This window comes from Xiphophorus hellerii, chromosome 19 (assembly GCF_003331165.1).
Source record: "Xiphophorus hellerii strain 12219 chromosome 19, Xiphophorus_hellerii-4.1, whole genome shotgun sequence".
NCBI lineage: Eukaryota > Metazoa > Chordata > Actinopteri > Cyprinodontiformes > Poeciliidae > Xiphophorus > Xiphophorus hellerii.
The window spans coordinates 14,738,550-14,765,933 of NC_045690.1; the positions used below are offsets into that span (position 1 = coordinate 14,738,550).

General features: G+C 37.4%; 2 protein-coding genes across 2 annotated transcripts; both read right to left on the reverse strand.

The window, feature by feature from the left end:
• Positions 1–16,369: 16,369 nt before the first annotated feature.
• On the reverse strand, positions 16,370–18,102 carry kcnf1b (potassium voltage-gated channel, subfamily F, member 1b). Its single transcript, XM_032546251.1, has one exon. It carries the CDS (start codon positions 17,956–17,958, stop codon positions 16,639–16,641), a length of 1,320 nt encoding a protein of 439 aa, XP_032402142.1. The 5' UTR covers positions 17,959–18,102; the 3' UTR covers positions 16,370–16,638.
• A 146-nt stretch (positions 18,103–18,248) lies between these two features.
• atp6v1c2 (ATPase H+ transporting V1 subunit C2) lies at positions 18,249–27,137 on the reverse strand. The gene is made up of 13 exons (XM_032546252.1): positions 26,928–27,137; positions 25,003–25,070; positions 24,237–24,322; positions 24,025–24,090; positions 23,802–23,896; positions 22,118–22,209; positions 21,951–22,046; positions 21,793–21,861; positions 21,007–21,099; positions 20,825–20,912; positions 20,647–20,744; positions 20,434–20,557; positions 18,249–19,691 (listed from the first exon to the last, which is right to left on the reverse strand). The coding sequence occupies exons 1-13, from the start codon at positions 27,054–27,056 to the stop codon at positions 19,587–19,589; spliced, it is 1,209 nt and encodes a 402-aa protein (XP_032402143.1). The 5' UTR covers positions 27,057–27,137; the 3' UTR covers positions 18,249–19,586.
• Between the last annotated feature and the right edge of the window lie 247 nt (positions 27,138–27,384).

Below are 27,384 nucleotides of genomic sequence, written 5' to 3' on the forward strand. Positions count from 1 at the left end.
ATGAAGCATAAAGCACTGAATACATTCTGAAGTAACTATATGTGTGATATTTCCTCTCCACTAACCCCTGTGGGAAATATCTTGCCTTTTGCTTTTAAATCCTGTTTATGTCTGTTTCTCTAATTACACAACAAACACAATTATTAGTTCTCTGCAGCCCCTAACAACAATCAAATCCAGTATTGAATATTAAATCTTGTTGAAAAGAAAACGGAATGTCTTTACAGTTCTTTTGCTAGTAACAAGTTCCCTTTGCTGCTAAAAACAGCTCTAAAAATGTTTAATACCACATGCAGCCTGAAATCTTTAAAATGTACAAGATTCAAATTAAAAAAGTAAATACCATTGAAACTACTGAGGGTAAAATGTCCTATTTGTAATTTATATTTACAAACTAATCAGCCTTACAACCTTCAAGAGCAGATCAGTCTTTTAATCTATATCAAAAACTGCTCCTCATAGCGAAGGAGGATTTCTAAATCAGCTAATAAAAACAATCACATAACACTAAATTTAAGATAAAAACATCTCACAGGCATTTAAAAACAACTGTGTCTGACCAGAACAGCTGTTGAGGTCATAAAACTAATTATGTTTTGGAAACTACGTAACCAGATAACTACCTGAGGGGAAAAGAGGATATTTTCAAGGGAAACACCTAAAAACTGTTCTTCTGTACAAAAAGTCAAACACAACATATGTGAGAGAGAATGCTCTATATACACGTTTCGTTATTTTTGTTGCTGATGAGGCTTTTTCTTTTTAATGAGCTGAAATCCACAGATGATGCTCTTTATCTGCATATGAGGTGGAACTCTCCTGATTAGCCTCAGGGAGCCAGTTAAATCATTTCCACCCTCAAGCAAGGCTTCAGTGCGCCTGGCCCAGTAAGCAGGTGGTGCAGGTCTATGAGGCTGATCAGCCGTTAGTCATCAGCATTTGTTGAGCCATTTGGGATGCAAGGAGCCTCCACATTTTCTGCCTTTACAGTGGAGAAAGTTCAGTGCCTTCCTGTTCTGTTTGCCACCAATCAGGTCTTGGCAGCACTGCAAGATTAATGCATGCATCACTCTGAATCGGTGGAGAAGGAGTTATTTAACCCATTCAGAAGGAGAAACTTGATGAAAAACGAAGGGAATATGCTTGTTCTTTCAATCATAATCAAGAAGCATAATGGCTCTGAAAACAGCTTTGTTTCTGGCCTTTTAAAGGAGGTAAAAAGCTCTTTTACTGAGTCAGGTCCAACCAGCTCCATCCAGTCGGGTGTAAAGAGCAGCACAGCAATTAAATGTGCTTTTAGACTCTCCTGGCAAGCTTATATTTTCATATTCCTTTCTGTGCAGTTCAAAAATACATGAGAGCAAAGAGACCTATTCATATCTCTCTTTATAATCAAACTTGGTGAACTTTGTCCAAGGACTACAGAAAGAACACACTGGCACCCTATGAGATGATCTCGATCGTTTTAATGAGGAAAATTATTCTTTGGAAGCCAATTGTTGAACCGTCAAAGTTTTAGCCTTTTTGACTGTCATACGCAGAGAACAAGGGACAAAAACATGACAACCAAGATCTCAAGATGGATGATGAATAAGACAATCTGATGTTTTTGACATTGCATCTGTTTGGCTGACTAATAGCGCCATGTCACTGTCAAATCAACACCCTTTACATGCCCACTGAGTTTTCTAAATTATTGAAATGGTTGTTTTTGAACTCTTACCATAAATAAGGAGAAAGTTAAGTTTAGTCTACGTGTGCTTAATTTAAAAGAGTAGAAATATTACAGTGTTTGTGTGTGGGCTTAAGAGTAAAAAATCATGTGTTACAAGTTGTTTTTGTATGGAGTCAAGTGATATTTGACATTGATTCTGATGTGGTAAAAAAAAAATCAGAGGTATAGAAAACAAATTGATCTTATGACTGAAACAGTTGACTGTCACAGTCAAGCTAATAGATCGTGAACAGCACTGATTGTGAAAATTATGTACTGTAATTATTACAAAAGCATAATTTTGTGTGAATAAAACCAATACTAAATATATGAACCAGGATGTGAGTTATTGCAATGTTTGAACTCTCATTGTAATAAGTTGACCTGAAGATTAGTCATATTTGTTGGAATACTTTATCAACTAGCTTTAGGGATTGAATGTTACAGTTTTAGTCCAAAAATATAATCATCATAGGAATGAGCATCATATTAACTTGGGAGAGTTACATTTGTTTTTCAACTATTCCTTAAATGAATTTCACACTAACTAATGTCTCTGACTTTTGGTATTCTGTGGAAGGCGATGTTTAAAAAACATAATGTTAGCCTGATTTATCCACTCCAAAACCGGTTTTGATGTGTGTTTTGGACCCAGTTGTTATATAATTTTAACAATCTTTATTAAAGATTGTTAAAAAATTACAATAACCAAACTCAAAAACCAACAAAGGTTTTTGAGTCAAGTCTATAATAATCTGGAGGCTAAAGAAATAACAGTGTCATTGTCAACAGTGAAGATAGATTAACATTAATATGTATTAAAAAGGTACTGGCCAAACAAGAGGTGCATGTTCCTTAATTAAAACCTCACCTAGCAACTCAACAGAAATTTTTAGCTGCCCACTTGGACAAACCAAAGTAAACTTCTGAAGTAAACTTTTAGTCAGACAAGACAACGGTTAAGATATTTTTGTTGCAATGACAGGTTTGTTTCTAGGAGTCATGCTTTTAAACATGGAGGATACATACAGCAGAGAACAAGCAAACTTGGGAGGGATGTATGATCGTGGTTATTAAAAGCAAAGGCTGATAATAAAATGGGAATTTAAAGCAAAACACAAAGAACAGAATGTGTGAAAAAACAAAGAATTTCAATAGCAAGGAATTAACCTGTATGGAACACCATCAATGACAAAAATCAATACATTAAAAATGTGAGAACAAAAACAAACACCCACCAATCACGACATGGTGAGATTTCATAAATCAATTTTTCAAGAAGATTAACAGCTTCATAGTTCACCAAGTGTAAAATCCAATGAGTGATAAACTAATGATAATCAATACCTTACACTGCTGTTTTTCTTCAATTTTAACTTGCAATTCTCTGTTGACTTCACTCTTTAACTTCCAGACGCAGACACAGATTCTCAGTACAGTGAGTGTTTCTCTGTAGTTAATCCTCGAGGCATTTTATCAGTTCTCTCCTAGAGTGGGTGTTAGCCACAAGAGAAACTGGGACATCAAAATGTTCAGAAACGAGAGGAAGAGAACAGCAAAACAACTCCAAGATAAGAGTGGTTTGGGAAACCGGATTTTCCTAATTATGCAAATTGATTGCATCCATTGATTTTATAATCAAAGCCCCAACTTTCCCATGTAGCACAGAACAAATGCCATTATACATCTAAGTTTCATGGTCATTAAACTTGGATTTCATTTTTTTCTCCCAAAGTTCCTCCAGCACTTTTTACAATTTTATGATTTAGCCTTTTTATTTGGTTTTTGCTGGTGTGCAGCCTTAAAAATGCAAGAGCAGAACATGAGCTGCTAACATTATTTTCTTGGATTTATTTTTATTTAAAAATGCCATCTAATAAAAACAACATTAGTTGTAAGGATCATACCTTATGGCTTTAAGCAAATGACCTCCAATGGAAATGAATGTAAAGACAATTTATTATGTGACTAATATTTTTCAAACATCAAAACTAATACATAGAAAACAAGTTTAAACTAAATTCATAAAGATAATACTGATTTAACTCAGATATTCTGTGAATATAGAAAATAATTCCTAAGCCTAAAATATAAACATACTAGTTGATATTGTAGTCAACTAGTATGTTTACTAATCTCCATTCTTTAATACATCTGCTCCACACAGCAACAGTTTGTAGAAACACAGAGTCCATAGTCTATATTCTAAGATTAGAGTGTCCTTTGTGCCTCAGCAGTTTGAACCCATCCATCCATCCATCCATCCATCCATCCATCCATCCATTTTGTCCCTTAAAGGGGTCGGGAGAGGTGCTGGTGCCTATCTTCAGCTAACGTTCCGGGCGAGAAGCTGGGTACACCCTGGACAGGTCGCCAGTCTGTCACAGAGCAGTTTGAACCATCTCCCATATTTAAGCTGTTTTTTGCTGGAGCTATTATTAACTTCTGCAGAGGCAGAACCACTTTCTGGCTCTCCAGGATTAATGAAAAGGTAGTCAGCATGTGAATAATTTAGGTTTGTCCTCCTTATTCATCTCCCTTTGGACACAAACCCACTTGTCCTGCAGTGCCCGTCTCTCCTAGATTAAATAAAAACATGTTTTTATTTCATTGTGAATCTACCGATGTTTATCTTTTCTAAATGTCGAATGAGGGAAGAAATAATTTCTTAAATTTCTTAAATGTAAATCACACAGAAGAGTGAAAAACTTGCAGTTCAGCTTCTGCTTGTGGTTGATGAGAGAAGCATCTTTTAATGTTGGTTTCCAGAAGTTGTGCTTTGAACACTAAGTTGAAATAACTTCAGAACTGCTTTGACTGCATTTATGTCAGCAGTCTTTAAATAGATATCTTTATCTAAAACATGCTGTTCTGCAATAAAAGTTATGATCAAAGAAATTTGAAAGTCAGCTGTGTTTTGGGTTTCCAGCTGCAACATTTTAGTAACGTGAGCCTGCATGTGTCTTCATTATTTCATCAGGAGGTAATTCTAAAACCTTAACAGTTATTTATATCAAAGAAAGATGTATGAAAATCACACATAGTTAAACCATCTGAACAAATTTGTGTCTTGGCAAGATTTTAACCGTCACCAACTGTTATAAAACACTACTGATCTTAGAATCACAAGACATCCGTATTGTTTTTTTACCATGGAAACTACAGTATATATATATATATAGTTATTTGTTTTTTTAATTACTTTGTTTTTCAGATTTTCCAGTAGAGGTTATCTTCAAATAATGAACACATGAACACTTCTACTCCACTTAGTAAGTCATAGTTTGTGTTCAGACTTTAACAAGACTTCATTTCCTTCATTTTCTGGCTGTTTGGTTAGGAATAAATCATAAGAATAAATGCACTCACAAGAATATAAGTCACTAAGTTGTCATTTCAATCCAGCCTGCCTAGTTAATTATTACCTGGCTGGGCTGAAGGAGCTGATGATTGTTTGACCCAAAAGTTTACAGTTTTGGAGTTTGCCTGGTTGTGTGTCTGGAGGAGATTTTAAAAGGTGTCTTCACAAGACCAAAACAAGGCATTGCAGCCCAAGCTGCACTGAGAAAGAAACTTCAAGTCATTCCCTGCATTATTGGAAGACAATCAAAATCTGAGAGAAAAGTCATTTTATTAGATGCCAAATTTATTAACAATCAGTCATTCATCAGAAAGTAAGATTTTCTCATTTATAATTTGAATGTCACATTGAATGTCAATATAGAATGCAATTTATTTATTTATTTATTTTAAGTTTATTTGGTAGTTACAGACACACATCGACATAGACAAACTGAACAAAACAGCAGTCCCATGTTTGCGTCATAGTGCAATAGCAACAGCTAATTCGCAGTGCTTGTCCCTAGATGGGCTTTTAAAAAGTACCTCTAAAAATTGAAGTGATAATCATTTAAAATAGCACAACATAATGTTGACAACATCTACAAACAAACAGTGAAACTTAAAACAGACATAACCAGAGTTTTGTTTGTTTTTTGAATCATCCTATATAGCTGGCACTTATTTTTATTTAATGTATTTCTAGCTGTCAATAGGTGAGAGGCAGGGAACAAACAGGTCATTATCTATCACAGGGCAACACCAGCCCTTTACTAAAAAATAACTATTATTATTTCATGTAGTATTTCAACTAGGGTGTGCAATGTTTCTACTTGAGAGACAATACTTGCAGCAGAATGTGAAAAAGTAGTTGTGAAAGCCATCTACTGACCTGTAAAGCCCTGACAATAGCTTTTGATAGAGTCCCACATTTTACTCATTCTCTCCTGGCTCTTGAACTCTTTTCAAGCTTTACTAACCATGTTCGTATCTTTGAAGTCCTCAAAATTCATCATCTCTAGGATGAATTTTCTAAAATAGATTTTGTACTGCTAGCCTGTCTTGGTCTTTGTGATGATGAGGTAATTTTTTTTTTACACATGAAGCTTCTTGTTCTGCTGGGCTGAGTTCTTCTTATATGAAGATGATTCATCACGCCCTGGGCTGTATTCTTCCACATATACTTCTTCATATAAAGCCGCTACATTTCAAATCAAAACACCTTGTTGGAGATGCAGGAAAAAAATCTGCTCCACTTCTTTAAAGTGAACGTCTGGCATCTGCACAGAAAGAATTATGAGATTTTTAGTTGATCATCTGCAGCAAATTTGGAGAATAGAAGTGCCCTGTACTCTGATGGTTCTGTTTGAAATTGCTATTGTACTTTGATCTTTAAGAGTTGTGCAAAAGGTAGTAAACAAGGGTACACCTCCTCGAGAAAATCATAGTTTTGTCTGAGCTTAATTACAAATGTTTATTTATTTATTCATTTTGTGGTTTGTGTATTATGACTGGTGGTTTATAGCTTAAATGTAAATGTGAATAAAAGAGATGATTTTTTTTATCACAATAAGTGGGAGTACTGGGTTCAAAATGCCCTCAGCTCATCTACACTGACATTTGAGTTACACTGCAAAGTCTCAAATACATACGTACATCTGGACAGCTCCGTTTTTATTTTTTATTTTTTATCAGTAGTCACTTTTGTCCTGTGGGCATGCTGTCACATATTATATCAGAGCTTTGCCGTAGTGAGTTATCAAGTGTTTTTAATGCATGTGAAAAGAAAACTGACCACCATCTACAAGTACACACTGCATTTCTGACAAAAATCAATGTTTGAATGCTCTTATAATAATGCAGTAAAACTATGGAAAAATTATATCAGTGTTGACACATCTGTTATATCAGCTGCACATTTATATTAAGTATTAACATAGACCATTGAACTAGAAACATTTTTTCTTGAGTAAGTTGTTTTCCTCAGTAAATAAAATGTTCCTGCTTAAATGAAGAAAATTCTAGCTCAGGCTTTGAGCCTCCAGAAACAAAACATCCTCTCAACCCAACATAACAAGAAGAGAATTACATGATTCAAAGAACATATCAGAAAGGCACTCTCTATTCTCATTCTGTTTCAGATAATTCTCCATAACGCACATTGGTATAAGAAAATATAGAATGTGCCCAAAGAGCTGTTATTTCTCATATAAAAAATGAAAACTCCCTCTACCTCGCGGTAAAGACCAAGTTTCCGCTGAACCAGTTTTACTTTTGTGCGTCCCCCAGGCATTCTGAGTGCTGGAAATGCAGCTTTGTACATTTACCTGAAAGCACACCACGGACTAAAATATTCCCATTTCTCCCCGAAGGAAAGATTTTTACATTCTCGGAGCGGATCTGCTGCTGTGACATTTTAGGGAGCAATGTGTCAGAAATGGATGGGAGTAAGATGCCAGCTCAACCATGTGATTGAGTTTCCCTCATGTCCTTGATGATATTTCACAAAGAGCACACCCAATAACAGTTGAGCTATAAAACGTCTTAAGCTTCTGTGGGGTAAGCTTAAGAAGTGGTGTTTGCCATGGCTGAGGGAATGCTAATTTTATATTACCAAAACGTGATGAGAGAGCCAGGGCCTCTCAGCAGCTTTATTTACCTGAGGATTATCAATCACAGAAATATTCATAAGAAAAGAAACAAAAGTGGGGAAACATTAAGTTAGAGCTGCTGTGTGGGAAGAATAAAAACATATCATTGTTCTCATGTGTTTTTTAAAACAGAAAACTACTAAAACATAATTTGCAATACAAACTATATTGAGAGTATTGCTCAGTGGAAACCTTTCTAATCATTTATTAAATACTGCACTGCATTTGTTTTGGTTTCATTTTGATTTCACATTTCATGTAGATGATTTCAGAATGTTTTTACAGAGATAAGGACAAGACCTTATAATGTGGCCTCTAAATCAGTCTTGAGAGGAAGAGCTGTATCAATTCTCATCCAACCAGACTAGGCTTGAGAGAGTCAGGAGAGAATAAGGGAAGAAAATATTAAAAAATGTGTTGTACAGATATAGCCAAGAGTACTGAAACCGTGCTGCCAATAGCGCCTCAACCAAATATTGTGCCATGAGTTTAAAAAACATTTAATATGCAGGCTTTAGGTGTTATAAAAATTTCCACAAGTTTCTAAAAACCTATAGCGTCATAAAATTCCACATGTGGGGGATCTGTGAGAAAAGAATACTTAGATATATTTTAAAGTAATGGTGAAAAAGTTAAGGGTGTGAACATTTTTAGTGAGTGCATGGAAAAACCTCAGACAAAATATCTCATCACTACCCAGTGTATTGGTCATTAGGCAGCATTCACAAAAGGTGCACATCTGCATTTAAAAGTATAACAAAGATGATTCTAGTCTATTCAATTAAATTATAATCAGTTAAAGTTACACCCATTTTTGTCGCATTTTACCTCCACAACACTAAGAGAGCAGACCAAAGCTTTGTTTTAAAAAGCACCTTTTGTGGCTCCCAGACTAGAATCGTCCTGCATAGGTCAGCTTACTCTAACACATCGAACATTAAACCTCTCCACCCCCCGTCAATGGTAGCCTTTCACAGAGAGCTGCTGCTATTGACTGAGAAACTCTTTGCAAAAACTAAAAATGAGAGGCATAAAAGGGTCTCCGGGGTCCAGACTTGTAGATGGATTCTGTGAAAGAGCAGAGCTGCCCTAAAAAGTGGATGACCAGCTGTGAGAATGGATGGGGGGCGATCAGACGCACAAAGCATTTATTGAGTGGGCAAGGCTTGAAAGCTCATACACCTGAAAAATTGGATAAGGTTATCATCCCACTGCTTCTACAGACTAATTTTAAACATCAGTGATGCAGCTGCCGGATAAATCTCAAAGTGCTTCAGTCTGCCTTTAAGTTCCCCTCTATTAAGAACGAGTGTTTTTCAACAGCATCGAAGGTCACCCTGGAAGAGAGCCTTTCACCCAACACAAGCTGACAGAGCTGAGAGGAGTGAAGGTGAACAAGAGCCACAAGACCTGGTATGAGTCAGTACAATCAGTAACAAGAATTGTAAAGAAAGGAAGGAACAATTTTGAGTTTATAGCGTTCAACCCTCAGTCAGCTATTTTTGTATAATCTTACAAAAGGAAGTCATGTGGTTGAAATATTGATATATAAGATATATTCAAATTAGTGCCTCCATTACACTTATAAGTAGTGAAAAACAGATTGCCGAAAGGGAATCGTATTACTTAATTTTTAAATAAATTGATTACATTTTCCCGTTTATCAAACAGATGTAACATAACTGGCCTAAATTTTGAAAAGCTAACCCTGATTTATTGTCAAATATTGAGAATAAATGGTTCTGAGTGTTTTATACAGGATATTGAAATATCTGGGTTCATCAATATCTGTGTAATGTCTTTATTTGAATGAAGTAGTCTTTTACCAGACATAAATATGTCAACCTTTCAAATGCATACAAGTTAATATGCTGTAAATCAGAAGAAAACAAATCTGCCAATACATTGCATTTTACTTATCATTGCATTGTATTATACTTATCTTATAAATCAAACAGGCAATAAAATCCCCCACCAAACTAAAATAAGGGAATTAAAATGCAAATAAGCACACTGTTCCCATCTGAGATGCAACAAGTGAGCTTATATTTCACGTCTCAAGCGATCCAAGCCCCTACTTATTTTCATGTCTAACTTAGCAAACCCTCAAAATATCTATAATGACTCACTCTCCTGAAAAAAAAAACACCACCGTGTTGTTCTAATAAATCAGTTACAATGAGCTGCAGAGTGTTTTCAATGTGGGAGTCCAGACTAAAAGCGGAGGGGCTTCGTTCAGGGAGAATAATGAGTGCCAGACTGTTATTTAAAGCCTACAAGGAAGCCATGACAACAGAAGACCACCACCGGAGAAGGAAATTAGGTGTGCTTTTTACAGGGGGGAACGGATCTGTAGTTATAATGTTTCATATGACAGCCACTCAAGGGTCTTGCTGTGATCAGAACAAATACTGCGAACCTGACTGGTGAAGATTTGGAGGAAATACAGGCTGATATTTTTTCATAATTTATGTATAAATCTACCTTATTTGCCCAACTGCAAAGGTTGCTGCATTGCAGGAATGTGTTATTAAAGATCAACTGAGAAGCCTGGTGGAAGGCATATTTACAAGCTCAGTGATGGAAAGCTATTTTTTTTTCCCATTTATCAGATCATCAACATTATGAAGCTACAAATGTATTTGAATTTTCAGGTGATGGATTGACCAAAACTCTATAAAATGTAAAAAAAAAAAAAATTGGGTTGTTGTTTTACAAACTAACCCTGCTTTAAACTTCTCACCAACTTTATCCCTGACCTGTCTGCTGTCGTACTTGGTCTTCATGAAGGGATTTGCCCACTAATGTTCTCTAATGTCTAACAGGTAATCGGTTGAATTTATTTATGAGTGTCAGTGTAAAGAGGTTTAAAACAATTTCACAGCATATTTTTGGTTTTTGTGGTCAAAAAAAGTATCATTTGGTTTCCTCCTCATTATTATACTCTACTTTGTATTGCTCTATCACATAAAAACACAGTTGACTGCATTGAGGTTTGTGTTTGTAATGTGAGATAATGTACATTTTCATATTTGACAATAACAGGCACCCACTAGATCTGATCACAGGTATTTAGCCACACTTGTTCTTACCATGCAAGACTCATATTGCTATAACAAGCAAGAATCAAGGAAAGACTAGTGAGAGAAAACAACACAAAAGGCTGTAACAGGGAGAGTATAGCATAAAAACAGAGAACGATAACTGACAAAATTCAGGCGGGATGAGCAGAACCCAGGGTTAGAAGTGATGGGGGGCAGAAAATAAGACTAAAACAAATCAAGGAACACACTAAAAGTATGAAAGAAAAAAGAGTTACAATCTACATTATCAACTAACAGAGCTGCAAACCATAAAAACCATAAAGGCAGGGAGTAAAGTAGAAACAAGACTGTTTTATGCAGAAACATTAATACCCAGGAAACAAAACACTTTGCTTACGTTCAGACAGAAACAACTTGTTAAGTATCTAATACATGTTGGGTCTTTGTGCACTATGCAAAGATGTTTCAATATCCTGCATGTTGTGAATTATTAAATGAGTTTCAGCACAAAACTTTCACCACATTGCTGATTTTTGAATTCCTGAGTTGCTTATTCTGCTCTACTTCTCCATCTGTCAGATGTGGATTCTCTCTGTTCAGTGGCATTTTTCCTTTTCTAAAATTTGTTTCGTGTCTGCTGCAACAAGCAAAAAAAAAAAAGAAGTTACAACATACCACTTCAATAAATAAGCTGTTTAATTAAGGGCTGCAGAACTTACATAATTCTCACATTTTTTCATGATTAGAATCTGTTTGTTTGTCCTGGTAAAGTGTAGAGTAATTACTAAAAGTTGTTTTATTGCTTAAGTTACATTGCAATATTTTTAAATTTTCTGTCATCAAATAAATTTGTTAAATACTAACTAATTTTCAACTGCATTTTCTTTCATCTGGAATGTTCAAAGAAACATTGTGAACTGGTTTGCGATTAGGGAATAAAATGTTTCTGAAGAAACAATAAACTTTTTAAATCTAATCTGAGAAGGCGGTTTCCCTGACAACCACAACTAAGCAATTATCACCTCAGAGAGTACAGCTAGCTAAAGCAGAATCCAAATGTCCTTACAAGTGATTCATTAATTTAAGATGCATTTTCTCACTTTTACTTTGTTTACCGCCTGCTTGCAGTGTATCTTGCATTAAAGAACACACTTGTGTCTCAAATCTCACTGTACTTTTTGTTTTACTAAATAATTTTTGTTAGCTGGTTAGTTGGTTTTCCAGAGAAGGTAGACTTAATTTTCTCTTCATTCAAAACCTAAAAACAGGAGCATTTCTATGGTAACAAAAAGGTAACAATCTTGTTTTTTTACTGAAGAATAAATACATTATACCTAATTAAATATGGCAGCATTATGATCCGGGGTTGTTTTGCCATTTCAGGACATTGTTGACAGGCTATGATTGATGAAACTATAAAATATGCTCTCAACAGAAAACCCTGGAGCTAAATGTCCACCCGTTATATTTTAATCTTATGCTCAAGGAGCACACTTCAGTTACTTAGCAAGACATATTCAAAGTTCAGCAGCAAGTCCACCTGTCAAAAAAACAAAACAAATGCAAAAGTTGTAGAGTGGCCTACTCAAAGTCTGGACTTAAATCTAACTGAGTAGCCTCCTTATCTCAATTCCTAACCTTATGTTTTTATGTTCTTGCTCATGTAAACCCTGCCAGTAGACACAATGGACTTCGTGTGCCTTTGTTTTGTTTTCTTACAGGTTTACTTTGATCCGAGTTTCCCACCAGCTGTTGAGATCTGTTCTCATTACTGAGAATCTGTTATGATTCTCAGGATCATTCTCAAGGATCGTTATGGAATCTGATAAGCCGTTTCTAATCTCCACCTGCGTGATCATCTAGCTGCAGAAACACTGAGTCATACCTGGATTGATTACTGATGCATAACATATGAACTGCTATATTTGGTTGAAGTCAGCATCATCCAAATTGTCTCAGTTTCCCTTCAAACTTCGCCAAATGTTTCACACCCGGATGTCGATAGGCAGCCAACCATTCACTCCTTCTATTTTGACCTTCAGAGCGCAAAACACATTTTTCTGATTTTTGGAGCTGAAGCTGGGCTCCCTGAAAATATGACAGCACGAACACTTTACATATCGCAGCGTCTGATCTGTCTCTCTCAGCCAGCAGGGCTGACAGATCATCATCTGAGACGGAGGATGAGGAGGTGGAGGCTGGACGAAGGAGTGATAAGGAGAGAAGCAGCGGGTGGAGTGGTGTGTTTTCCAGTCTTCAGAGTGTGCGTGGGCGTACGTAGCCTTACTTTGAAGTGTTTTCCTGCTGGGGACGGCAGTTTCTCACAGACCCCTGCCTAGAATCGAGTTAGGTTCAGAGAAAAGCAGAGAAACACACAGAAAAACAGAGACGGTGAGAGAAAAGATATGGATGCATCAAACAACCTACCATTCATCAAGGAAAAGCTGACCCTTGTCTGTGCATGACTCACCATCTGACCGATCAGGTTTTCATTACCAGCCCTCCTGAGCTAAAAACATATCCACAGAGTAAAAATAATGACCCACCGTTCAATATGCACACAGCTTGAGAAGTTGTTAATACGTTTAATAAATAAATGTCGGAAAAAAGGAAGAATGTTTTCAAAATTGTGTGTTTAAGCTTTACTTCACATTACGAAACAGCGTGATTATTTAACTCCTTTAGAACGTTGAGCCTTATTGTTCTCTGTTTGCGTCCCACTCGCAAGGCGAGTGTGAAAAATGTGTTAAACTAGACAGCAGATAAAAATAATTTTTACCTGAACTTCACAACAGCTTCAAAAAGTACACAGTGCCACTACAAAGGATGTATGTCAGAGAAATACATACATCCTTTGTAGATGTATGTATTTCAAAGGTAGGTTTTGATATTATAATGACAGTGTTAGAATATAAAATATAAGAATAAACCTATGAGAACATAACTGTTGTGTTCATACAAACCACTATGGCAAGAAACTAAATCTTCACATCCCCCTGAACAAAATACCCCCTCAGTGCCACATGGTTTTGGTAATATGATATTGGGATGTTTTTTGTGAAAAAGAGTAGTAACAAGAAGAGTAGATCAGAATATGGATGGAGGTAAATATGAGGCGATCCTGGAGGAAAACTTGTTAGAAACTTTAAAACACACAAAACAATTCACAAAGCAGCACAAAGACTCCAAACATGCAACCAGAGCCACAGTCGGATGGTAAGAAAGGCCCAATCAAAATCAAGACCCATGTCCAATTCCGATATGTAAACAAAAGTTCACAGATCCTCTTTTTCCAATCTGACTGAGCTAAAGCTGTCTTTTTTTCTCATCCAGTAGGTCTATAGAAGCTGGAATGTGCATACCTCAAAAAAATTTGCAGATGTAATTGTCGTGGTAGTAGTAGTGTCGATTCAGTATGTTTGAATAAACACTTTTCAGATATTTATTTATGAATCAATTAGAAAACACATATATTTTTCCTTCCATCTCACAATACTCTACTACTGTGTGCTGATCTAACTCATACAATCCCAATGAATTAAAATATTGTAGTTTATGGTTGTGACTATATGTGGAAAAGACCAAAAGTATAAATATGTTTGCAAGTCATTATATCTGTCCAGGGTGCTTGGTGGATAGAGAAGCACTGTTGCACATTTACATCTTGACTGTGGTTTTTTATTGTGTAACTGTATCAATTTATTGGGTTTACTTCTCAAGCACCCAACAGCTCCAACATTTGTGCCAAGTTCACACCCTCTTTTTGACGTTTCCCTCCTTCATCCTGATCCAGTCGGTTCTTTATCTCTTTTTTATTCTTTCATTTTCTGCATCCTTCTTTCTCCATGGTCTGTGTAAGAACCACGTATCCAGCAGCAATCTCTCTAGCCGAGTCCATGTAAACTTTTAAACCACTTCCTGCACTGAACCTCCCCTGGTTCAGTGCAGGAAACAGAGAACGATAACTGACAAAATTCAGGCGGGATTAAAGGCTGAATAGCCTTTAATCTCAACTTGTTGATGTGTGATCCTTGCTTATAATCTGTAGTCCATAAAGTTTAACAGTGCGAACATCATTCCCTGGTAATTATGTAAATTATTATAAAAATTTGTTTTGGTATCGTCGTTTCTCTTTGAATATCTCATCATCCTTCCTTCATGGAAGGAAGGAAACGTTTCTCCAAATTAATTATTTGCAGCCAAATCTGTAATTGGCATGTTTATATGGTCAAATTAATCTGAATAATATGAATAAGTTTCACACAAAAAATTGAAATACAAAGATGCCAAAATTATTTCCTCTTCTGAGTGTCTGGGGTTTGAGTTGTTATTTTGATGCTATTTTTACTGGGTCTGGTCAAGTGTAAAAAATAAAAAATAAATGAAATCCAACCCTCCATCCAAAAATCACATATGAACTTTTGTGTTAATTCTTCTGAAAGGAGCTGCAAAGAGCAGAGAGCTCTGAAAAGTTAAAAATCGAAAAGCATAGAATTGACAAAGTAAATGAGTAGGAATCCCATGTTGCAGATTAAAAAAAACTAACAGAATCCCTGTTGGTTTGAGTGCAGGAAAATAACCTGTATTTAATTTGAATGCTGCAGTCATTTTCTTCTTTTTATTTTTTTACACATTAGCACAATTTTAATAAAAGCTTTTTCCCCCCTGCAGTCTCTCTGCTACTGTTATTTTTCCCCCATTCTGATTTCATTTATTTACTTAAAAATCATCAAGGAAGTGTCACTAGCACATCACAGGGCAGCACAGAGACACAAAAACAACCATGAGTACACACACATGCACACACACATATATGTTCAGGGTGATTTAAAGTCGCCAATTAAACTAGAGGATCTCTTTCTGCAAGAAACTATAGTGCCTCTGCGCTTGCTTGCTTATTTATTTATTTATTTATTTATTTATTTATTTATTTATTTATTTATATTTTAGTGAAAAATATTATTGCTCTACAGATGATGATGTCCAATTAGTTGTCCCTGATGTAAATTTAAATTAACAGTTCAAAAGGAGAGAAAATGTTACAAAATGCTGTATTTTCTCTGCTTTAACCCCAAATATTGAGCTCCAACTACTGTAAAATCTTTTATTTTGTTCTGCTTTGTCTTAAGTTATGTAAAGCAAATCTCTCTTGCTTTAACAATCATTTTTATATATTTGTTGTGTAGAATCAAGATGACTATTTACGCTCGTGTTGCACTTTGTAGACTGAAGTAATTTTAAACTGCTTATTTTATAACAGTAGTAATTGTATCATAAGTTAACTAAATATATTCTGTGACAGTTTGATGACTTAGTTACTACAGAACATTGTTGAACAATGGCTTGCACTTTCACTTTGTGACCCTGTGAAATCAACTCATCATAGACAAAAACATCACCACGCTATGGGATCAATGACTCAACTTTCCGTAACTCCTTCTGAACCAAATATGTATCTGTAAGTGGAGCGATCTGTTAGAAAACGTATTAATTGAGACATATTGAATGGGTAGGAAAAGGTGATTAAGCTCACCTCTTTGTATCGTTTTGATAGTGTTTGGGTCCATAAAATGTAAAAAAATATATATATATTTACTCATTCATTAGAAACTCTCAAAACATGAACTGGAGAGATTTGTGTCTTTATTTTGCATTTAAATGCAATTATGAAATCTTTTTATTTATGCCTTCACACTCTACAAAAGCAACACATCACATGTCGCCCATAGAAACAACACATGCGGAGGAAAGGCCACAATGACAGCTCTATGTACAGGTTTCCCAAAGTCATCAGGTACCTAAAAGTCTTTTATGTTTAAAACCCTTTCCATAGTCAGTTTACCCCTCTGATGTCAGTTGACACATTTTTTCCAACTGGTTCTGATTGTTTTCATTCTTGACTTTTTTTGCGCGCCTGGCCGCCGGACTTTAGCTCCATCAGCTCCACTTCGTGCTTCGCCGCGGTCTCCAGCACTTTCTGCTTGTTGTAGAACACAACAAAGTTATTAATGATCGGGTGGATGGGCAGAGCGATGGCGATCACCCCGCACAGAAAGCTGACCGCCGCGTTGCACTTGCCCAGGGTAGTTTTGGGGTAGATGTCGCCGTAGCCCACCGTGGTCATGGTGATGATGGCCCACCAGAAAGACTGTGGGATGCTCCTGAAGAGCGTCTCCGGGTGGCTTTGCTCCATAGTGTAGGCCAGCGCGGAGAACACGAAGATCCCCACGCCCATGTACATAAGGAGCAGCCCCAGTTCCTTGAGGCTCCGCTTCAGCGCGTAGGTCAGGGTCTGCAGGCCGGAGGAGTGGCGCGCCAGCTTGAAAATACGCGCGATGCGCATGATGCGCAGCGCCTGGACAGCCTGCTGGACGTTCACCAGCTCCATCATGGACGTGGTACCGAGCAAAGTGAGGGACAGGACCACGTAGAAAGGCATGATGGCCATGAAGTCTATGATGTTCATGATGGAGAGCGCAAAGTGCACTTTGTTCGGAGACGAGGCGAGGCGCAGCACGAACTCAGTCGTGAACCACAGCATGCATACAGTCTCGATCGCCTCCATGGTCGGGTGTTCCACCAGCTTCCCCTCCGCATTTGTCACCTGCAGCTCCGGGATGGTGCTCACACACATCACCACGGCTGACACCAGGATGGAGAGAAATGAAGCGATGGCGATGATGCGCGCCGCCAGGGAGGAATCCGGCTTCTCCATCAGTCTCCACAGATACCTCTGGCACCTCTGCGTGCGGGTGATGCACTGATCCACATCCAGATCCTCTAAAATCACTTTCACTTTGTTTGCAATTTCTTTCAGCTCTTCCTCCTTCTCGCTCAGGTAACTTTTGCAACACTCATCCAAAACACTCTGGTCTATTTTCCAGAACTCCATCTCCTTGATAAAGCATATGGGACAAATCCCATTTTTTATGTGGATTTCGTCGAAGTAATACACATCTATGATGCACTTGAAGGAATCGGGATCCCGATCAAAGTAAAACTCGTTTCTGCCCGGATCGAAGTCATCACAGAGGGTGGAGATAAGTTCTGGGTTGTGGGCTGAGCAGTTGGACAGCTCCGCCAGCCTGCTCTCCGGGTAGCGCTTCAGATCGTCCCCGAACAGCACCACTCTCACTCCACCGATGTTCACAGTGATGTCCCCTTCCTCGCTCAAAGCATGTCTATATTTTGGTTTCGGAACTGTCCACATTTTAATGAAGAGATTAAGTGTTTAAAATACAAAATGCACAGGAACAGCAGACTAACTACAACTGATGCCCATATTCTAGACGCTCGACGCGTAAAGTTGATGTCTTTCAGACTGTTGCCTGAATGGCACAGCTTTAGTGGCAAGCTCTTCTTAGCACTCTCTCTCTGTCTCTCCCTTCCTCTCTCTCTCACACTGTCTCGTATTAAACAGACCCACGTGCACAAGCACGCGCACGCTGATACCAGAAGGTAACAATCACAATATCCACTTCCAGCCACATTTTCCTCTTTACAATCTGATTGTAGTCAGACGCCAAGGAACCCAACCGCGCTGTTTCCATTTAAAACGCATTAAACTGTTGCATATTTTATGCACTGGTTCATCAGAGCCATGTTGTGATCGGAGTCATGCTGTGCATCTTTAAGTCTCTCAGGAGAAAATATGCCATATTCTCCTCAACAGGAAGGAAGAATAAGTCAAAACGTTTTTTTTTTGTTTTTGTTTTTTTATCAGGGATTATAGTTTGCGTTTTAACACAGAGATGGACCAGATATTAGAGAAACTGGTTGCTTTACAACAGAGAGACTGCTCTCTGGTGACTGGGAACTGTACAGCAATAATTTCTAAACAAATTTATTTTAATACATTTTAGGTTTATAACTTTACTGCGTCTTGCAAAAATGTTAAAATCCCTTGGACCTTATCAACATGAGAGCACAACCTCCTCACTTGGGTTTTATGTGATTGATAAACCCAAAGCTGTGCATAATAGTGAAGAGGAAGGAAAGTGACATGTGATTTTCAAATCTCTTTGATAATTTAAATCTAAAAGTAACATACTGAATTGAATGTAATGATCAATGTCTTTCACAGCTACAATGTCAGCCAGTTGTTAGGTTTTGATGCTATAGTAACAAGGCTTTTCTCTACCATCACAAACATAACAGAGGGCAGTTTGATGCACCCATAAGAGGTCTAGAGGGAACAACAAGCTTTGGCCAGATGAGACTAAGGCTGAGTGAGAACAAAAACGACACTAGGATGTGGCTTAAAACAAAAGTTGAATGTGTGGGAAAGAATTTTATGTTCACTGTTAAGTACAGTGGAGGGTTGTGATACTGAGGGCCAATCCTAAGGGCTGTGCTATTGGTAAAATGGGGTTGTTCAAAGCATGAGGAGCAGGGTGACAGTAATAGTGGAACCAATAGTGTATAAAAAACAAGATTTTAACAAGGAACTTTTTGAACCCAGTGAACAAAATTCTTCTCAAATTAAAGTGTGAAGTATTTTTTTTTATTTTTCAGTGTAAGTATACGCAACTGCAATAAAAAGCTTAATTTCATTTCAAGGCTTTTTAAACAACTTTGCCCGAGGTGCCAATTGGAAGCTTCAGATTCCTAGAAAACATTCAGTTATTTACAAAGTTAAGAATTCTTGTGACAAGAATGTGACATCCGTTCCCTGAAGATAATATTTACACTTCTTTCCTCCAAAAAAGATGAGGTTTTTATGTACACAGCTCATTATTATGTGCAAGATGTTGTTCTGAGACAGGTAGCTTTTTATAATAATGCTGCCTTTCAGGCCCTGACTGCCTGAGGTCGATAAAGTGCTGCTTGTCTGCCGGGTCATGTTGTTGACGGCTCGCTAATCTCCAGCATGTTGGTGCCGATGTGGAAGCAGATGTAGGAGGAGTACTCCTGCTGGCAGAGCCCTGGGATGTCACAGCTCATCTGTTTGGGAGATAACAGAAAACTATCACAGAGTCAAAGACTCAAGCATGAAATTGATCTTTGCACCACCAGAGTGCTTACACAACATGCAAATTTGAATTTACTGTTTAAATTATGATTTAATAATTGGATGCAATGAGCCATAAAGAGGGCAACTTCAAACAGTTTCCGCCGCTTCTTCACCTGAACTGGAATTTTTGTTCGGAGTATTTATCTGGAGTTTATCAACTTGAGTTTCTGACAACAAAATCAACCTTTTTCCAATTCTAGCTTGTGATGTGTATCTTGTTACATGTTATTTTATATCCTGGGCCTCAACTCTATCTTTACAAATGACTAAAAATTAGCTTGAATTAATTTGCAATTATAATAATAAACATACAATTTTAATAATTACAGTGCTGAATCTAAGTCCATCACATTCTTCATCTATCTATCAAATTAAGGAATAAAATTGTCTTTTTAGCAGTTTTACCAACATATTTCTGACTTGATGCTAACAAAAACTTTCTACCAGACTCCAAGACATAGAGCTAATCATCAAAGATAACTCATCAAAATAACAAAAAGTAGGTTACCCATTTAGCCATTTGATTTCTGCCAAGCTAATAAAAATTGTCCATTGATTATTGAGAATGATATCAATAATTTTTGACATCTCATTTTTAAAATAAAATATAGTAAACTGTATTTATGATAAAAAGAAAGATGAAATATTCAATGGAAGAGTCAGCTTTCTGACCTCCTTCATGCTGGCAGTGGGGTCCAAATGTACAAACAGTGAGGAAAGTTCCTCCTTCAGCTTCTTTGAACGCTTCCTGTCCGTTTCCAGGAGTAAAGCCTGATAGTTCACAGGTAGTCCATACCTGTCCAAAGACATCACCAGAAGGCCCATTAAAATACATCAGCTGTTCATTAGTAAAGAGAGAAAAGGGTTGCCAGTATTCAGACTCACCTGAGTACTGATTCCACAAAAACTCTCAATGCTTTTAAGTGAATCCAGGCGATGAACACCTGAGTGAAATTCACCTTCAGCCAACGCACAAAGATCCCCTGTGGAGAAAGTGGGGAGTGTGTTGAAACACACAACATCATCTCAGAAATCTTGAGGTAAAGCCCCACACCTGACTCACATACTGATCCTTTTTATGAACAGTGAGCTTCATGATCTCCTGTTGCTTCCTCTCCTCCACATCAAAGCTGTAGTCCCGCACAATGAACCTGCATGAATCACAGACTACATTATGGTAATCGACACAGCTATCATGGATGAGTCTCCCAATGGGGGAGTTCTCTGGAAATTACTCCTGCTTACTTGCTCTCCTGAGCTTTGGCTTTGAATTTACACACAGCTCGCTTGAAAAGCGTCACCGTAAAGATTCCCCCGTCTCCGTCCTCAAAAATCTTCCTGAGTGTCAGAAGGAAACATGCAGAAATCCCCCCATGTTGTAAAGGACAACATGGGGGGAACTGTATCTTAAGATATTTGCTTATATTATTGTTGATGAAAAGCTTTAAACTATCCTGTTATGCATTGCAAAAGGATTTATATCCCAGAAACACTTTCCAGGACATAGACTTCAAAAGACTTGAGGCTAAAAATTAGATTGGCTTAGTCAAAGTCCAGACCTGTTTTTAAAAACTGTAAACTTTTGCAAAGTAGTGTAGCTGGTTAAATGTTAGCGAACTGTTGGAGAAATGTAAGGGCAACTTACAAAATTAATGATAAAACTTTTTATGAGAGGAGCTTTAAACTGTCTGGGAGCAGCGGCGGTTCTTGCATGAATGGCATGCTGGGAAAGCACCTCTTTCTGACACCACCGACCGATTAAAATGAGATAATGAGATTCTAGATACTTCTTGTTCAATTCGTTTGAACTGGAGACTCCGCTGATGCTTTGTGTTTTGAATTGATAGAACGTTTTTAATTATTAAGACCTTCATCTGGCGCCATTCTGTGCTTGGAATACAGATATTCCCTCCCTGCTGCTGATCCAAGCAGACTTTCTGCAGGTAATTTAACAACTGCTCCCATTTTGACCTCCTGGAGGCTGACAGCAGGAGTTTTAAAGCTTGTTGTTGCACTTGCGCTGAAACTCACCTGCTCGACCGTGGAACCACAAACTCTGACAGGGATTCATAGCTTTTCTCCCACTGCAGATATTTTTCTCTGAGATGGATGAAACAGGAAGAAACTGTTCAACATTTGCAGAAAATCCCAGGATGAATACAAACAGAAAAAGTTGTTAGCATACCAACCTGCTCACCACCACCAACAGAGTTGTTAGATACTCAGAGACAACCAGGTCGTCTTTCCTCAAAACATCATTCAGACTGCGAGTTTGCAAATTTCCACTGAAAACACCCAAAATTTACTTCAGCACCTTATACTGCTCATTTAGGTATATAATATGCATCCCACTCACTTTAGATTGAGTTCAAGGCTTTGCAAGGAGGCTTTTAGGCTGTTGTAGGCTGTCGCTCGGGATCTAAGCTCAGTCTCCACCTGTGATATTTCCTGCAGAATATTCAGTAATTGTTCATGTAACTATCAACATTAGAGGCAAAGCAGCTTGTGATTTCTTCGTCTGAGTTAGAGAGACAAAGGGACTAACACAAGCAATGAAGGTAAAAACTGCCCTTACTGCTCAAATTTTGATTCAACTCCTTTAATTGATGCTTGAAGGTAATAAAACCTCCACATTTCAGGATCATAGGAAACATAGTTCTGAAACTTTAGATTAAAAAATAAATGACTAACCACAGACAATGGTTAGTCTGTCTGTGGCGTGCATGATGCTTTAAAATGCATCATGCACGCCTCTGTGAAGATCCTATGTTTTTACGATGTCAAGGAGAACACACAAATTAACAAGTAATGCAGTTCCACTATCCAAGAAGGACTCATCTAACCTTCTTTACATCCTTTAGTCAAACTCATAGTTTGCAAATGATCAATAGGACCTCATTGCACAAAGGTAAAAATCAGGAGGGAAAAAAACCCAAAAAGTACATGCTATTATATAGGCTGACTCCAATAATTTGAAAAAATATGAGACAGCAATGATAGCAGAAACTACTTTTAGTGGGTGCCCGGAGGCTAAATGTAACACAAAAGAATCTGCAGGAAAATCTGCTAAGCACTGATGGTTTACATGTGACAAAAATCTCATATTTTCTAAACACGTCTAAACAAAAGCATTGGTTTGGTGAGGGTTGGTCAAAATTCATTCACAACAATGTCAAGTTTTTGTTATTGCTAACATTTTATGTAAGTTGTTGCCACTAACAGTGTTTTATTCATAGTGTTTGGTTTATATCTATTTCCCTCAGTAAATGAAGTCATCATTGACTAAATGTCTAAAATGTTACTTGTTAGATTATCTAAAACAGGGGTGCCCAAAGTCGGTCCTCGAGGGCCGGCGTCCTGCATGTTTTAGTTCTCTCCCTGGTTTAATCCACCTGGATCGAAATTGATAGAAGGCATATAAGTTTTTTTTTATTTATTTATTTATTTATTTATTATTTTTTGGGTGGGAGAATATATATGTAGCGCCCTGATCCACGCTTCATTCCAGTAGATGGTGGTAATGCACATCAGTAAGTTGCTTGCCAACCGCCATAAAAAAAGAAGAAGAAGAACCACCTGGATCAAATGATGGCTCGTTAGAAGGCCTAAGAAGAACATTGACATGCTGAAAAGGTTACTACCACCAGGGAAAGAACTAAAACTTGCAGGATGCCAGCCCTTGATGACTGACCCCTGATCTAAAAGATTTAAGTATTTTATAGCAAAAGCAAGAAATTTGTACTGTTTTGTCTTTTTGTATTTAATAAAAAAATGTGAAATTAGATTCCCAAATCTTCCACTTAGGGCCCATTTAATCCTGGTCTGGCTCTGCTACGTACTCCATAACTCATCAATTGTATACCCACTTTGAATCACATTGGTAATTCAGAATCAAGCAGCTTAAACTAAAGAAATGGGCGAAAATGAACAAAAAGCAATCTAATCAGAAACTTCAATACTCCTGATTAAGACCACTTTAAAAATTACAAGAATGTTCAGATTCTCAGAAGAACACAACTTGCATCTTCAAAACTTTGTACCTTGTTGATGATATCTGTCAGGGTGGAGAGCGGCAGAGCTGTGGGATACTTGGCTTTGTCCCACTGAAATTTGGTGACCCGGTTCATCAGGTCCACTGTGAAAAAAAATAAAAATAAAAAACAAGCATCAGACTGAAAATAGGACAACAGCTCTGCAAACAGCAACATCATAAACTGAGATCAAAAATCAAAGAGAAATTTCTCAGCAGATGTAATGTGATACCTCTCAGAGATGCAAGGTAAGTTTTTAGTGGTGACAGAGCTGCACTCTTTTGATTCATCCTGTGGTCTAGCAAAGCAGATTCAGGTTAGTCTGGTTTGTTTTGAAAGATAGCAGGGTGAGATGTAGTGTGGATGTAGCTTTTACACACAAGCATATTTAATGTTTTATTAGCTGGATTCAACACCCTCTGATTGTTTTGGTGTGTGAATTACCTCCGTTGGTTAAGTCGTGTTCCTGAACTTTGTCCCCCGTTGGCTCCATCACCTCCTTCAAGCACTGGCAGGTTTTTTTGATCAAACTAATTAGGCAATAAGAATAATATTGAATAAGCATATTTAACTCACTGATTTCACATCTTTTTTTTTAACATTTCTGTTAAAGATGTACAGTATATCTATTTCAACACTATCCAACAGTTTTTACAAATAAATCCATAAAAAACTGTGGCCTTCCCAGGCATTCAACTGAGCAATTACAGCTCTTCCCTGCATCTAGAGACTCTAATTTTTGCCTTTTATGTAGAACTTGCATCTTTGTCTTTGCTGAAGAAAAGCATCCTTGCGGCATGATGCTATCATATCATAGTTTGTGACAGTATGTACCAAAAATGTGAAAAAGTTCAAAGATCATGCTTCCGCAAGGCATACCACAACCCAACCTCTCTCTGTTCCATTAAGACATTTGTTCTAAGATGATAATGTTGGAGTAAACATTATCTTCATGCTGAGTGTCTTCTTCTTCCTGGAACTGTGTGTAGCTGCTGACTTCATCTGTTACGCAGCACCAGCTCAGATAGACCAACAATGAATTTAAAATCAGGAGGGAAAACTAAACGTCACCTGTCCCTGATCATTAATCATTCATTATGCAGACTAAGCACATGTTCAGAGCTCCTGGTTTCAAGGGGAGACAGAGCTACATGGTAGGCTATATCAACAGAATGCATTCATCTCTTGTTGATTTGTATGTTTGTTTTACCTTTCAGTCAGCGTGTCGAGTTTTGACAGATCATCTGACACTCTGACCAGACTGTCCAGAATTCCCACCTGCAGCCTCAGCAGAAACACAAGTGATAAAGTTTAGAACCTTGTAACTTTTATAGTTTTCATCCCATGTCACCATAAGCATCTTTTTTCTTGTTTTTATTTGTTTGTTGGTTTATTTATAATGGGACTGGTAATGCCTTAAAGTGAGTCAATGCCCAAAGTGACTCTTGCATGTGCAATCACCTCCCAGAGCGAGTTACATTCATGTAAACATGATCACTGGTCAGATAATAAATACACTATGAGGTCAAAACACACCAAAAACCTATGATAAACAACAAAAATGTCTCTATTATTACTGTTATGCTTCATCAACATCATCAAGTTGCCAGATTATGGCAACATGCCATGGCAATAGTCTATCTTTAAATCATGACCTAGCTAAAGTTACATGTGCTCATAAAATGTTATGAGCATCTGATCACATCTTTGTTTTCTGCCATTTCTATGTTGTTCAAGTTGAATTTGAGTGGTTTAATAGTCATTTGCAACACCTTAAGAAAACAATCAACTTGTAGTGTACTTTTATCAATTGTATTATATAAATCACTCATTTGTTTGTGTACTCTGCAATTTCAGGCAAAAATTATATCCCCTTCATTCTCCTGTGTTTTGTGTGGCACACTGGGTTTGAGCTGTTTTGTTGTTGTCTGAGTTGTGTTGCGTTGTAAAGTTCTAAAATGCCGACTAAAATAAAGAAACAGAAAAGAAATGGACAATTAGGAAATCTCATTAATAAGATAGGGTCAGACCATTTCCAACTTGAAAAGTGAACAATAATTTAAATCAGTGTCTTCCACCTATCCCGGATTGGGAAACCGAAGTATTCATGTCCATTCAGGAAAACCAGGCAATGCTTTCTCTAGAGACACAATGTGATCTAGAAGATTCTAAGGGGTTCCCAGGTCTGTCCAGTATATGTTTTGAGTTAGCTCCAGGATCTCAGAAAACATCTAAAGGAAGACATCCTGGAAGTATTGTGATGTGACACCAGAACCTCCTCAGCTGGCTCCTTTTCCGGATGAGTAGCAGCTCTACTCTGAGCCCAATTCAGCTCTAATGCTGAATCCAGTCGTACAATGAAGGACACTTATTTCAGCCACTTGTGTCCAGGATTTTGGTCTTTGAATCAACAATGAGTATTTTTTGTTAATTAAAATATAAAAAATTATTAGCTTGCTATATGCCTTCCTTTTGTTTATTGGATTTTGAAATGACTTTCAATGGAAAGCTTTTTACTCTGTTCAACACAGTTAGAACCAGATGTCTGTTTTCTTTTAATCTGCACATTTATTCATGCTTATATCTATTTTTAATTCTTGAGTATCAATTTTTACATCCAATGCTATTTTTATTTCAGATAATCTCTGTATGAGAATACATAATACTTTCTGTTGAAGACCAACTGATCTATCAGGGATCTGAGAGAGAAACTCGGCCTTTTGTGGTTTACTTTGAGTACTCATGTTTTAGATCAATTGCTATGTATAAAAGCTCGTAATGCATAAAAAAGACCTGACTTTTAGATTCTAGTGTAACATCTGGTTCTGTATGAGAGTTTAAAGCTTTGGAAGGTTAAAAACAATATATGTGGTGAAAGAGCACCTTCCTCGATAGCAAGCAGGACACTGATCATGCTGAGTGAAACGGGTCAGATGGAAATGTTGCCTCAAACTGTAGAGAGCAACCTGAGCCTCAAACCCTTCACCAGAGAAGGACACCAAACACCATCAGTGTCCTCGCTCATACTCTACTGTACCACTTTAAACAAAAAAAAATAAAAACAACAAGCCTCTTTGTCTTGTGTTCAGTGAAACTTTGCCTCCTCTGTTGTGCATGTCTTACTCTCACCCTCACCTTCAGATCTGGGATGGAGAACCTCCAGCATGAGCCCAGGTGGGTTTTAGTAATGGTGCGCTTCAGTTTCTCCACGCTGGTTAAGCTGGTCTTGTCCAGTGGGACAGAAATCAACCAAAAGTCTGTCATGATGACTCCTCGTGCTTCACATAGAGGCCATCAGTCATAAATCCAGCACACCAGAACCAGTTTGACATAAAACAGATCAGATTTTTTCCTGGAAACACATATACATATTAGATATCTCAAACTGATAGGTACTGTTTTAGTCACTATAGTCACTATGCATATATATATTCTCAATATATTCCTTAATAAAGTTAGAAAAAAGCCCAGAATTAGCTTTTAAAGCAGCCAAATACCTCCAGGTTACCTTCATGATTCTCCAGTGATGATACCTCTGTGAGTGTTTGAGTCTGAACAGCAGCTCCACCTGAGACGGACTGATGTCTGAGGA

Bases quoted from the DNA above. Each gene is read 5' to 3' on its own strand.
- kcnf1b (XM_032546251.1), bottom strand. From the start codon at position 17,958: ATGTGGACAGTTCCGAAACCAAAATATAGACATGCTTTGAGCGAGGAA.
- atp6v1c2 (XM_032546252.1), bottom strand. From the start codon at position 27,056: ATGACAGACTTTTGGTTGATTTCTGTCCCACTGGACAAGACCAGCTTA. The intron at 25,071-26,927 runs GTGAGGGTGAGA...CTGAGGCTGCAG, and splicing joins TCTCCATCCCAGATCTGAAG to GTGGGAATTCTGGACAGTCT. The intron at 20,745-20,824 runs GTGAGTCAGGTG...CTTTCTCCACAG, and splicing joins TTCATAAAAAGGATCAGTAT to GGGATCTTTGTGCGTTGGCT.